This window comes from Cynocephalus volans, chromosome 4, assembly GCF_027409185.1.
Source record: "Cynocephalus volans isolate mCynVol1 chromosome 4, mCynVol1.pri, whole genome shotgun sequence".
NCBI lineage: Eukaryota > Metazoa > Chordata > Mammalia > Dermoptera > Cynocephalidae > Cynocephalus > Cynocephalus volans.
In genome coordinates, this window is record NC_084463.1 from 115,193,454 (window position 1) to 115,205,867 (window position 12,414).

The following is a 12,414-nucleotide window of genomic DNA, read 5'->3' on the forward strand; positions in this document are numbered from 1 at the left end:
CTAACATTCAAGTATTGCTGTACACTGTGCTTAAATGTCCAGCACACCTTATTTCTTTTAAATAACAAAACCATCCTATGAAGTAGGTAGCGTGTTGCTCCTATCTATAGTTGAGGAAATGGTTTAAGGGACTCATCCAGGGTCACAAAACTGATAAGGAGTGGAGTTAGAATTAGAACCCAAGTCTCTTTAATTCAGAGTTAATGGTCCTAAAGCCCACAGTGGTGACTTCTGGTTCAATCCTTGGCCCTTCAGGTTCTTGGGCCAAAGTGTGACTCAGAAATTCTTAACCTTGGATGCATATTAGAATCCCTAGGGAGCTTTACATAGTTTCTGATTTGGGTTCAATTCATCTGGGGGGGGGGGGGGCGGGGGGCGGGAGGACGGTGTGTGTGGCTATTTTAGCATTCCAGGTGATTCTAATGTCCTACTGGGGTTGATGACCACTACTGTCCTTGGGAGTCATTTAGGTGTGATTGAACTTGAAGAGCTTGTGGTAGTGTTTAGCCAAAGGGGATGAAGAGGGTAGCATTGGGTCTGCCCTGTCCAGGAATTCTGTAACTCAATCGTTCAGCTTAGTCAAGAATGTGGACTCTGCAGAGGTCTATATTGGTGCTGTGGGGGAACAGAGAACTGTTCCAACCTATGGGATGAAATGGATCCAACGTCAGTTTGATGATTAACTTTAAACAGTTCTGGCTGGATTTCTTTTGGAACAATGATCATTTTTCCCTTGCAAAATGAGTTGCAAACATTGGCTGTCTTTGGGCTCCATGTGTGGATCTGAGGCCTGGAAGGGGTGAGGACCTCTTCTGAATGGCAGCATTGGGCCTGAAGGGGTTTTATGTTTTGGAAAGAATAGGCCTTGGAAGTTTCCTGGAAAGGAAACTTTGCTGGACACAGAAGTTCTGGGTGTTCTATTCCAGGTCCTGGGCACTCAAAGTCTTGTCTCCATGTGCTGCCTGATGTAGATGGCTTCTACCTACCACTGCTTGCATTTGTGTTCCACTTTGAGAAAAGCAGAGAGAGGACACACACTTGGGTATAAACCAAAGATAGTGCTTGGCCACCTGCAGAATTATTCTCCTCTTGGGACTAAGCATTACTTTTGGTTAAACATTGATCCCAAACATTTCCAGTGGTAGAAAGAGAGGAGAAAGGCCTGAGTTGGGACCAGAGGACAGCTGTCATCCCAGCTCTGTCATTAGCTCACTGAGGGAGCCTGGGCAGACCACTGGGGTGTTAGTTCCTCCTATGTGACCTGAAGAGGCTAGACTGTATGATGTTTAAGAGATCTTCCAAATCTACCATGCCACCTGACTTTCCTGGTGTTTTTATGGGAAAACTAAAGATGCACCTTTAGTTTCATCCTACCCCATTTTTAAACAAAAGGCTAAGGTGAGCTGTTTTCCACAGCAAGTCATCACTTCCTCCATGTCTCTCTACAGGCTCCTCACCTGTTCCATGCCTCCTTCAGTTCCTCAGCTATGGCCCATGCCCCCAACACCAGCCCTGGGCTCTCAAGAACCATGACCTGGTTGTTTAAAGATTTGGAATGATCCTATAAGCATCGGTGGGGCCACACCCCACCAGAGCCTGCCAAGGGAAGACATAAGTCTCCCTGAATATTAACAATGATTCGAATTACTGTTTACTTGTTGCTTACCGTGAGCCAGGCCCTGTGCTTGCCCTTTCCACACAGTTATTGTAGCTCGTCTACATGCACCCTTCTGAGATGGATATCAGTGACCCTGTTTTACAGATAAGGACTTCAGGACTCACAGTGGTTGAATACCTTGAGCAGTTGACACTTGAAACCAGATTTGTCCAGTTCTGGAGTTAGTGTTTGTTTTGTTTCACCAGCTCAGTTGGCTAAAACTTAAAGAGTGCTTCCCCTTCCAGGCAGAACCCCCGCCACAGCAAATCTGTCCCCCTCTTAACCACTGTTTCCTCCTTCTGTGCTCCTGGTGTGCTACACAACGACCTGCGTGCCCACTCTTGGCATGAGGCGGGCAAAGGCCAAGATTGGGAGGCGTTGGCAGGAATGGAGGAGAAATGGGAGAATCTGAGATTTCTAAGGCTGAAATGGCCAGCTTTGGTGATGACGATGGTGATGATAGCTGTAATAGCAATAGTAACAAAAAAACAAACATTTTTATAGCACTTACTGTGTGTCAGATAATGTTCTAAGTGCTTTATACATAATAACTTATTTAAACCTTCTAACCATCCTCTGGGGTAGGCATTATCTAACCCCACTTTACAGGTGGGGGAGAAGGTCACACATCTAGTAAGTGACAGAACTGGAATTTGAAACCCGGCTGTTTGGCAGCAAAGGCTATGCTCTTGGTTGCTGTTCTGAGCTGCCTCTCAGCAGCCTCCTCCTTTCTTCCTACCTCCCTTCCTCCTCACCCTCCTCCTCCCTTTGCCCTCTTCCCACCCACCTCCCCTGTCCTTAGTTATTTCCTCAAACACTGTGCTAAGTTATTATCACTATGCTAAGTCATTATCTCATCACATGCTCCAGCACTCTTTTGATGTGTTATTATAATTCCCATTTTTAAGATGAGGAAACAGAAGCTTGGAATGAAGGTAAATAACTTGTCCAAACTTACACACATTAATGCAGAGCTAGGATTTTAACTGGATTTGCTGAGTGCAGAATCTTCATCTCAACCTTCTTGTGTCTCCTGCCATTGGGATAGAGTAGACAGAGGGCTGAGCAGAGAGAAGATTCAGTGATGACTCCCCAGCCTTCTTGCCTGGGAGATGGCAAGACTAGATCTTCCAGCAGAAACACTGTGTTTGGGTTTCCAGTCCCGACAGTGACACGGGATCTGGAGTCTCTGGTGTGCCCTGCACAGCATCCTCACCTTGGATGCTCAGTAAATATGCCCGACATTGTGGCAGATGTGGGGCAATCCTCCAAGTGGCCTTCTCATCCACCTCTCTGGACCCACCATGGTCCTTCTTTGGGAACTTCCCCTGTCTGAGTGCCTCCAGGAGAGAACTTGGACAGGCCTGTCCTCTCAGCCTCTTGGGTTCCTCCGAAAGCCAAGGAATAAGCCCAGTACTTCCTGTGATGGTGGTGGCAACCCCCCTCCCCTTCCCCAGTGCAGAAAGCTCCCCTGTGCTTTGTCCAAATTACCACCCCTCAGCTCCTCCGTTGTTCCCTCCACCACCGGCCTACACACCCGACAAGTGGCCCTTCCAGCTTTATGACAGTTCATCCCAAGCCTGTCTGAATAATTCATACTGTTATATAGCTGGGCTCTGAGCCCAGAGCTTTCTGTAAAATTAAATAAGCTCCAGCCAACAGCGTGATTCTGCTAGCTCAGGCAATTCCCAGGTTTACTCTGGGATGAGTGCTGCTCTCAGGTCCTGAATGGGGGTTCCAGAGTGTTCCATGAGACCAGCCCACTTTATTCCCTCTGTGGCCTCCTTCCTCCTCTCCCCTCCCACATATCCCAGGCTTTGGGACATCTTTCATGAGGGCATGAGGCACTCTTCTAACTAAAAAGCCTTCCATAGCCCGGCCCTCACTCCAGTGTGCAAACCAGCTCCTAGGCCCATCCGCATACATTAACTCAGTTGCTCCCCCAAAAGCTTGGTCATGTAGCTGCCACAAACCCATCTGTAGGCAAAGCTATCCAGCAGCAGAGCCAGGATTTGAACCAGAATCCCCTTAGTCAAGGTCCAGGAATTTCCCCCTTCCTTTCCCAGTAGCTAAAAATGCTAAGAAAGGCATTTTTCACAGGCTTGGGCAAAGATGTAATGATGATCCAGTGCAAGTGCGTGCAGAGGCTTAAATATAGTTGTGCTGGGCTCGGGACCTCTTGAGCCAAAGGAGGGCTGCCACGTTCAGCCTGGCTTTTGGCCTCATGTTCTTTGGCACCATTTCTTCATTATTTGCTCCAGATGTAAATATCTCTCTATCTACCTATCTGTAGAAATAATATTTATACAACTCATATGATTAAATATAAATAAACACATATATAAATATTCATCCATATATATGTATATATACACATTCACATCTGGAGGGAGGCTATCAATGACCAGTAGTGCTATCTGGGGAAAGCTTAGGACTCCTTTTCTTTCCTTCTCACTTTCTTAAAGAGTAACTGGATTTTGCTTCAGTGACTCTCTGAGTGAAGTTTGTGTGGCGATCTCATCAAATGTCCTGTAGGAAAGTAGAAAGACAGGGATAAAGGATTGTGGAACCAGCAATCAGAGGAGTAAGTGTCTTGTCTCATGCAGATGCATTTTTATTGGAGTAATGATATGCCATGTAAAATCAGAGTGGGTCTGTCTTACCCCTCCTATGAACCCCTCCCAGATTATGTTAGGAGCTCCTGTTCTGTGCTCCCTTAACCCTGTGCCCCCATCCCCCGTCATTCCATCTCTACCCAGCTTTGGACCTATTTTCAAAATTGTCTGCCTTCCCTGCCAGACTATGAGTTCAGTATGGACAGAGACTGAGGCAGTCTTGCTCAGTGCCCAGCATGGTGTCTGGCATGTAATAAGCCACTAATATTCTTGAACACACGAATGAATTTGCCAGCCCTAAGGTATGTCCCTTTCTCACCAAATAAACTACCCTAGAAGGAAGTAGGGATATAGACGTTTGTGATCACTCTCAGCTGATTTTAAAATGTCAGAAATTATCAACTCCACCAGAGTTGAACACCTTCATGGTGGTCCCTGCAGTGACCAGCAGCAAAACTCTTAGAATGAAAAGGGCCCCTGAGACTATCTCTCCAGAGTGGAGGGAAGGGAGGATCTGTGATTGACTTTTCTCAGGGCACCTGTGCTGTGCTATGGTGGCCACTGCCTTCCCTTCCAGTTTATCCTCATCATCTTTCAGTCATTCACTGCTGCACCCTCAGTGCACGGAACAGAGCCGGGTACATAGGAGGTGCTCAGTATGTTTCTTCTCGACAAAGTTCTCAAAAATCTGACAGGGGATGGTATTTTGTTGAACTCACATTCTTCCTGAAACAGTTTGCTCAGTCCGGGGAACAGGTGCAATGGGCTTAGTTATACCCAGGAGCGATGGGGTTAAAGGCAGTGCCCAGGGCCCCAGGGCAGAATAGTTGCCCATGCATTCTTTACTGCTGCCACCCCCAGGCACCCTTCCAGCCTCGGGGGAGGGAGAGAGGCAGGGAATTAGGTAAAACCAGCTGGAGGTATCCAAATTCTCCTGCTTTGGATGCACAAGGTAGTGTTGCCATTGGTTTGCTGGGCACCATGGCAAGTCACCTTTGTGACGTGTTGGCTCTTTCACTTTGCTCCCAGAGCTAGGGTGGGCTCCAGTTATTATTATAGAATAAATATGACTAAATAGCAGGGAAGATGAGCTCCTCATCCTCAGATTCTTGTCTGGTGCTGTTCACTTTACTGAGAAGTCTCCACAAGATAAGGTAAAGAAATTTCTACGTACAGCTCTTACAAAAGGAAAAGCACACGCTCATACTCAGGATCTAGGATGATCGTTCCTAAAGGTTTTTTTTTCTTCTTTCTCTTACAAACAAGGGTTAAGGACTAAAAACAAGAACCATGTGGATTTAGGGTGAATTATTTTACTCATCTGGACTTCAGTTTTTTTCATCACAAAATGGGAATAAATCATAGTACCAATATAAATAACACACCTTTTTTGTTGCCTCCCATAGCGGTTGGAAGGATCTGAGGAGTAACATGGTCACTGCTGGCAGAGCAAGAACCTGCACTGGGCATCTAGTCAGTTCTCTTCACCTGCCTCAGATTTGTTTCTGGAACTTATTTCCTGTTTCTCCAGGCTTGTTGCTTCACAGGGGGCTGCTCAGAGGGAGTCACCAGGTGTCTGGGAACAGTGTTGAATGATATTGACCCAGGCCCTGGCAAGTATGCTGGCCCTGGCCCCTGGCACCTGAGCCCCAGAAGCATTTAGCGAATCCCACCTGCAGCTTGGACTATCAAGGGTGTCATGTTCCTGGCGCCAGCATTTCACTGTAGCATGCATGTGAGTGTGTGAGCGTATGCATGTGTGTGGGGGTTGGGGGAATCAAAAGCTTATCTGCTGAATGAGGGATCTCAATTATTATTGAGTTAGTCCCAGGGAAGTTACACAGTGAGGTCATATGACATTCTTTTTCTTGGCAGGAGGGTGGGGTTGTCGCACTCTTCAAGGTTTGTCGGCAGGACAGTTTCCGGTGCTTGTACCCCCAGGCGCTCCGCACACTGGCCTCCATCTGCTGTGTGGAAGAAGGTGTTCACCAGCTGGAGAAGGTAAGGGCAGCTGGCTGGGTGTGGCCTAAGGCCTCTGACGGGGGTGGGGGACAGGCCTCCTGGTGGCCATCTCACCCTCTTCATGGAGCAAGTCCCTTGAGCCCCTCCTTTTCTAGGCACCATTCAGGGGGGGCTGCTGGGAACTTGACTCTGGGAGTTGATGAAGGGGTGAAGGGGACAGGGACAGAGGAGCCTAACCAGGAAAGGCAGGCCCGAAGGGCACTCACAACTTCATGGGCATGGTGACCTACTGAGAGCATCTAGTGGGGGGAACCCAGCAGGAGGTAGGCAAGTCGGGTGGGGAGTGGTGTTGAGGTTGAGGTTCACAGGCTAGTTCTTCACTCACAGCTGCACCCCAGCAGAAGGAAGGGATGCAGTTCCTCAGGGGATAGAGTGGGCAAGGGCATGGTGGGCACTGGACACCTTGGCAAGCAGGTGGGCTCCACTCTACTAAGGACTAGAAGGCTTGGGTAGGGAAATTGAAGCCCAAGTCCAAGTGCACCTCGGGTCAATATGACCTGGGGTAGGGTGGGATTAGAGAAGGATTGTGGTGCTCTGACAGGTCCCCGGTGCCTCAGCTCAAGTCCAGTCTAGGTGACATGACTGATTCCAGCCAAGCCCCACTCCCTGCCTGAGTTGTAGGGCTAAGGCTACTGCTCAACTCAGACCTGCATAGGCCTGAGCCTACAGGGACTCTAGCTAAGAGGGCTGGGGAAGCTGGGGCTGATATCTGGGGACTTCCCAACTAAGTTTCAAGGAAAGATACTGAAAATTCTTATGAAAGAGAAATGGAAAGGCGTGGTATGTCCTAGGACAATTGTGGTGCTTGCAGGATTCGAGGTAGGTATGGTGAGTCTGTTACTGTGAGTCGGTCTAAATGGGAATGAGGCAAGCAGACTGTGCATCTCCTTTCTGTGCATCTGTATCCCACAGTCTGGTCCTGGCTGCCCAGATAACCCCTACCCTACCCCTGGCTTCTTCACTTTGGTATGGATTCCTGAACAAATGGTCATCTTACTTGACACTCTGCTGCTTTTCACATCTATTCAGATTGCTGGGACAGGGTCAAAGGATGCTTTTAGCTGACAATGAAGGGTGGATGGGGAATCTGCTCATTTTATAGATGAGAAGCGTGTGGCTCAGAATGGGGAAGTAATTTGTCTAAGGCTGCACAAAAAAATAGTAGAAGAGCTAATGCCAGCCCTCTGGATAGAGTGCCCCCTTCCCACTGCGTTGGAAGCCTTTGTATCTAGTTGCTCTGAGCTTTGGATTTGGAGGGGAGAGATCCAGGCTCATGCTTTGGTTGTTCTACTCAATGGGTAAGTCAGCTGAGGAAGGAAGTGACTTGCTACTGAATGGAAGAGCCAGGATCCAAACCCAGTTCTTCCAAGAGTGAAACCAATTACACTCCTCTGCACTCCCATGCACTGTCTGATTGTGTGAGCACAGACTGCATATGTGTGTCTTCTCTTAGATGGCAAAATATAGCAGTGAGTGGGTGGCAAGAGAGAGACAGACAGACAGACAGACAGACACACAGGTGAACTCAATGAAGGAAATGCATTAAGCATCTTCAGCTTCATGTACTGAATAATTCCCTCTCTTTTCCCATAAAACATCTTCCTTGGATAGTGGCCAAATTGCCAAATGGGGTTTGTTTCTTATCTTTCAATGTGTGGTTGGCAGGGAGAATTGGAGGAGAAAATAGAAGGGGCTTGGTATCACCAGCCCTCCAAAAGCAGTGGATTGCTTGGCTTTAGTGAGTTTGCAGGGCAGCAGGAAGTTTTCAATTCAGAAAAAGAAAACAGCAGGACTTTTTTGTTTAGAGCTGAAAACCTGTGCATCTGGGACGGCTGAAGGCAGTGTTTCCTTCCACCTATTTGATGCTGCTCAAAAGCCAGAATGCATTAATGTGTCTTTCCTAGGCCATGCCCTGCTGAACAAGAGGAGAAAGGGATGCTCATCTCTGAGGGCTTGCTATGTATGTGCCAGGTGCTGAGCGAGCCCATTACATACATCCCTTCATTAATGCACTAGAACCTTGTGAGGTGAACACATTAATATCTCCATTATAAAGACAAGGAAACAGAGTCTGAGACAGTTTAAGTGACTTGCCTAAAAGGGTTGGAACCCGAAGTTGGGCTCTGTCTACCTGGGTCCAATGCCTGGTCTACCTCACTGCCACACTGGCTTAATAGATACTCTGATAGCACTGAGAAAGTCCCTGCAGGTCAACCTTGGACCACCTTGCTGCTCTTGACCAGTGTTCTAACCCCCCTGTATTAGTTATTTTTCTGTAACTTAGAATACCCGAAACTGGGTAATTGACAAAGAAAAGACATTTATTTCTTACAGTTTTGGAGGCTGGAAAGTCCAAGGTTGAGGGGCATATTTGGTGAGAGTCTCCTTCATGGTAGGGACTCTTTCAGAGTCCCAAGGTGGCACAGAGCATCACATGGTGAGGGAACAAGAATGTGTTAACGTGTGTTAACTTGATCTCCTTATAAAGCCTCTAGTGCCCCTCCCATGATAACTCATTTATCCAAATAAGCCCGCGAGATCCGATCACCTCCCAAAGGACCCACTTTTCATATACTGGAGTCAAAGTTTCAACCCTCTTAACACTGTCACAATGGGAATCAAACTTCCTTATGAGTTGTGGGTGGGCATCCAGACTATAGCACCCCCAATTGGCACAGGGGATGGTCTACCTGGACATTCGCCTCCTCCAGGTCAGATTTCTTTTAATACACAGACAGTCATGAATTATCTCCTCTGTCCGAGGCACTAAGTAGGAATGAGACTTACCCTGAGAAGGGGCCCTCCCTGGGTGGTCAGAAACAGCAACTACATTGTACAGCAGTTGGAGAGCTTACAAAGTGACTCCACATGGATTCTTATTTCATTTGATGCTTGCCTTAAGTTTGAAAGCATCCCCATTGTGCGGATGGATAAACTGAGGCTCAGAGAGTTGAAATGACGTTTTGCACAGAATCATAGTGTGTAATTCATTAATTCATCAAATATTTATAGAGTATCTACTATTTGCCAGGCACTGTTGTAGGTGCTGGGAGTACAGCAGTGATCAAAACAGGCGAAACCCCTCATGGAACTTACATTCTCATCCGGGGGTGACAAGTGATGGCCTGTGGTCCAGATTCAACCTGCCTCTTTTTATATGGCCCATAAGCTAAGAATGGATTTTTTCATTTTTAAATGGTTAACGAAAAGATCATAGAAGAATATCATTTTGTGTCACAAAAAAAAAAAAAAAGTGAAATTCAAATTTTAGTCCATAAAGTTTTATTAGAACACAGCCATATCCACTTACTTAGGTGTTGTTTATGGCTGCTTTCACACTACAACAGCAGAACAGAGAACTGATGACCTGCAAAGCCAAAATATTTACTATGTGGCCATCTACAGAAAACGTTTGCCGACCCCTGTTCTAGCAGGTAGTGAGGACATCATGACAGTGACGAAGAGGTCAATGACTGACTAACAGATATCGTGTACTTGCTTTGGGCAAGCACTTTGCTAAGCCCCTCCTTTCGTGGTGTCATTTAATTCTCGCCACAGCTACATTCCATTGGCATGTTGTTATCGCCACTGTTTACAGAAGAAGGAAGGGAGAGTCAGAGAAGGGAAGCAACTCGCTCAAGGGCCCACAGCTGACAAATGGCTCGGGCGGTAGTAATTTAATTCCAGCTCTGCTGGACCAGAGCCAGTCTGTTAACCATTATGCAGACCCAGGACACAAAATCTCATATTGCGAAGCCAACATCCATTGCTCTTTTTCTCCGCATCATTTCACTTCCAAAGTTGTGAGAAGTTCTAGAGACACCCAGCAGGGCCTTCACATCCCCCACCCTCCACTCAAGCCCCCTGCCTGTGTCTTGCCCACACCTGCCACCCTCTGTGATCAGGGCTGCTCAGTCCTGGGCTCAGCGGCTCTGGCAAGGTTGTCAGTTGTCAGCGATCAGGATGGAGGGTGGAGAAGCCCAAGGGTGGACAGGCCGTAGGAACCACAGAATGACAGGAGGGTGAAGGTGGGGTGGGCAAGTGCAGTGCCCACTCACCAGGCACGGTTCATGGCCTAATTAGATAATGTCAAAGTCCCAGCTTTCCACTCCTGATTTACTGGCCAGGAGTGCCTGCTGAAGTCTGTTTAATTAATAGGCAGTGAAAAATATGCTCGATTTGGTAAAATTCATCTCCATCCTGCGGCTTCCTCCTGCTTTCCCTCCAACCTTGGAGAGGTTCATTAAATCCCGCACAGCCCCCAGCAGAGGTGTGGGTATAGCCAGGTCCCTGGACACCTCTCTCCACTCCGAGCCCTGCTGGGTGATCCCTGGGTCTTGTCAGGGTTGGGGGACTTGTGCGGTCATAGACTGAGTCATGGCTCTCACCCATTCACTCACAGCAGGACACTGAATCTTTGCTTCCTCATTCCTTCTGTCCTACAGTCATTCGCTTACTTCTAAACTCACCCACTAGCTGGATCTCTCATGCAGCCCATCACTGCTTCAATCTACAGATTTGTTCTTTCATCACATGATTGTTGTGAAGCAGCTCAGTGCAGTGGGGAGACCAGGACTTTGAGAGTCAGGCCATCCTGGGTTTAAACCCAGATTCTCTACCTGTGAGCTTGGATGTGTTACCCTGGAGAATTTGCTTAGCTTCTCAGTGATATAGTTTCTTGATCAGTAAAATGGGCATAATAAAATCTACCTCCTAGGACTGTCTGAGGATAATGGATGTACAGTAATGTGGTGCTCGGCACCCAGTAGGCACTGACTATATGGTAGCTGTTAAGATTGTGGCAGGTACAATGCTGATCGCTAGGGCTTTGGAAAGGAGTGGACGTGGGAAGGCTACAGTCTGGTGTAGAAGGGCGGGCTGGTATGCTGGGGGAGGGGCCAGCCCAGTCAAAAATGCGTTCAAGTGCACAGTGTAGGGAAATCAGGTAGGGCTGGAGCAATGAGTCCTCACAGCCTTTCCATTTTACAGATGAGAAAACTGAGACTTGGAGACTGTGTTCTCTCAGCTCATGAATGTACAGCTTAGATTACCCAAGTCTGGCTGGTTCTAAGCCCCTGCTCTTTATTCCCTGCTACCCTGGGAACAGCTGGCACTTCTGAGGTGGGGGCTGCAGGGAAATGCTCCCTGGGAGCCGGGCTCTGGGTGTTGGCCTAGGTAGGGGGCAGACATGGGTCCTGGCTGAGCAAGGATGGAGGGGGCGCGATGTCAACACACAGCAAGGCCTCTCCGCAAACTTCTGAAGGGCCTTTCGAGGCTTCATTCTTTTCAGAGCAGCCCTATGGAGGCCACAGCCTCCCCACCATTGTGTTCCCCTGGATCAGTAAGCTTTGGGAAGTCTGTCCCTGTGTCCACAGCAAACAGTCACTCCTCACTGCCCAGCCCTGTACTGGGCTCTGGAGAGGAGAGACAAGCAGAGCTGCTCCCTGCCTTCCGGGATGCCCGGATCAGGACTGCCTGGCAGTCCAGACAGTGTGAAAGGTGTCCCATGGCCATCAGAGACTGCAGGCAGGTGGCCCCACCTGTACAGGGTTGCTGGTTCAGACAGCACCAAGGAGGCAGTGGAACTGGCCCCAGAGAGACCAGGAGGAGCTCCCAGACAGGCCCGGGAAAGCCGTCTCAGCAGAGCCAGAGGGACTCCATAAGCTGGCTAGTCGGCCTGTGGGGCTGCAGGGCTTTTAAGGAGCTCTGTGTTCAGTGAACTGGGGGAGCCCCAAAGAGGAGGCAGTGTTCTTTAGACCCCATTTGGGAGAAGACTGGAGGAAGAAAATGCGGGCCTAGGAGGGAGTGAGGGTCCCAGAGCCACCCAGTCCAATGGCAGCAGATGGACCAACTGTCAGGGTAGACTGGTCAGAGCAGCTTCCTGGAGGACTGCAGCTGGCGAGGTAGACTGGCATTACCAGGGGGAGGCCTGCAGGTCCTTGAGGAGGCCCAGAGAGGGTTAGGGGACAAGTCACTTCCATCTGAACCGTGGTTTCCCCTTCTGTACAAAGAAGATGACACCCCCTTTGGGGGGCTGCTATGACGGTACAACGCAGCCATGTGAGTGGAGTTTGCAGCATGGTGCCTGCATGGAGGATCACTCTGCAGGCGTCTGCTTCC

General features: G+C 48.6%; 1 protein-coding gene across 2 annotated transcripts in view; it reads left to right on the plus strand.

Moving 5' to 3' along the window:
• Window positions 1–12,414, plus strand: part of INSC (INSC spindle orientation adaptor protein) — a 123,695-nt gene that overhangs the window by 73,666 nt on the left and 37,615 nt on the right. For both annotated transcript variants that reach the window (XM_063094610.1, XM_063094611.1), the window contains one exon: window positions 6,148–6,273. In XM_063094610.1, the coding sequence (XP_062950680.1) occupies window positions 6,148–6,273 (126 nt within the window). The remainder of the gene's footprint in view (window positions 1–6,147; window positions 6,274–12,414) is intronic.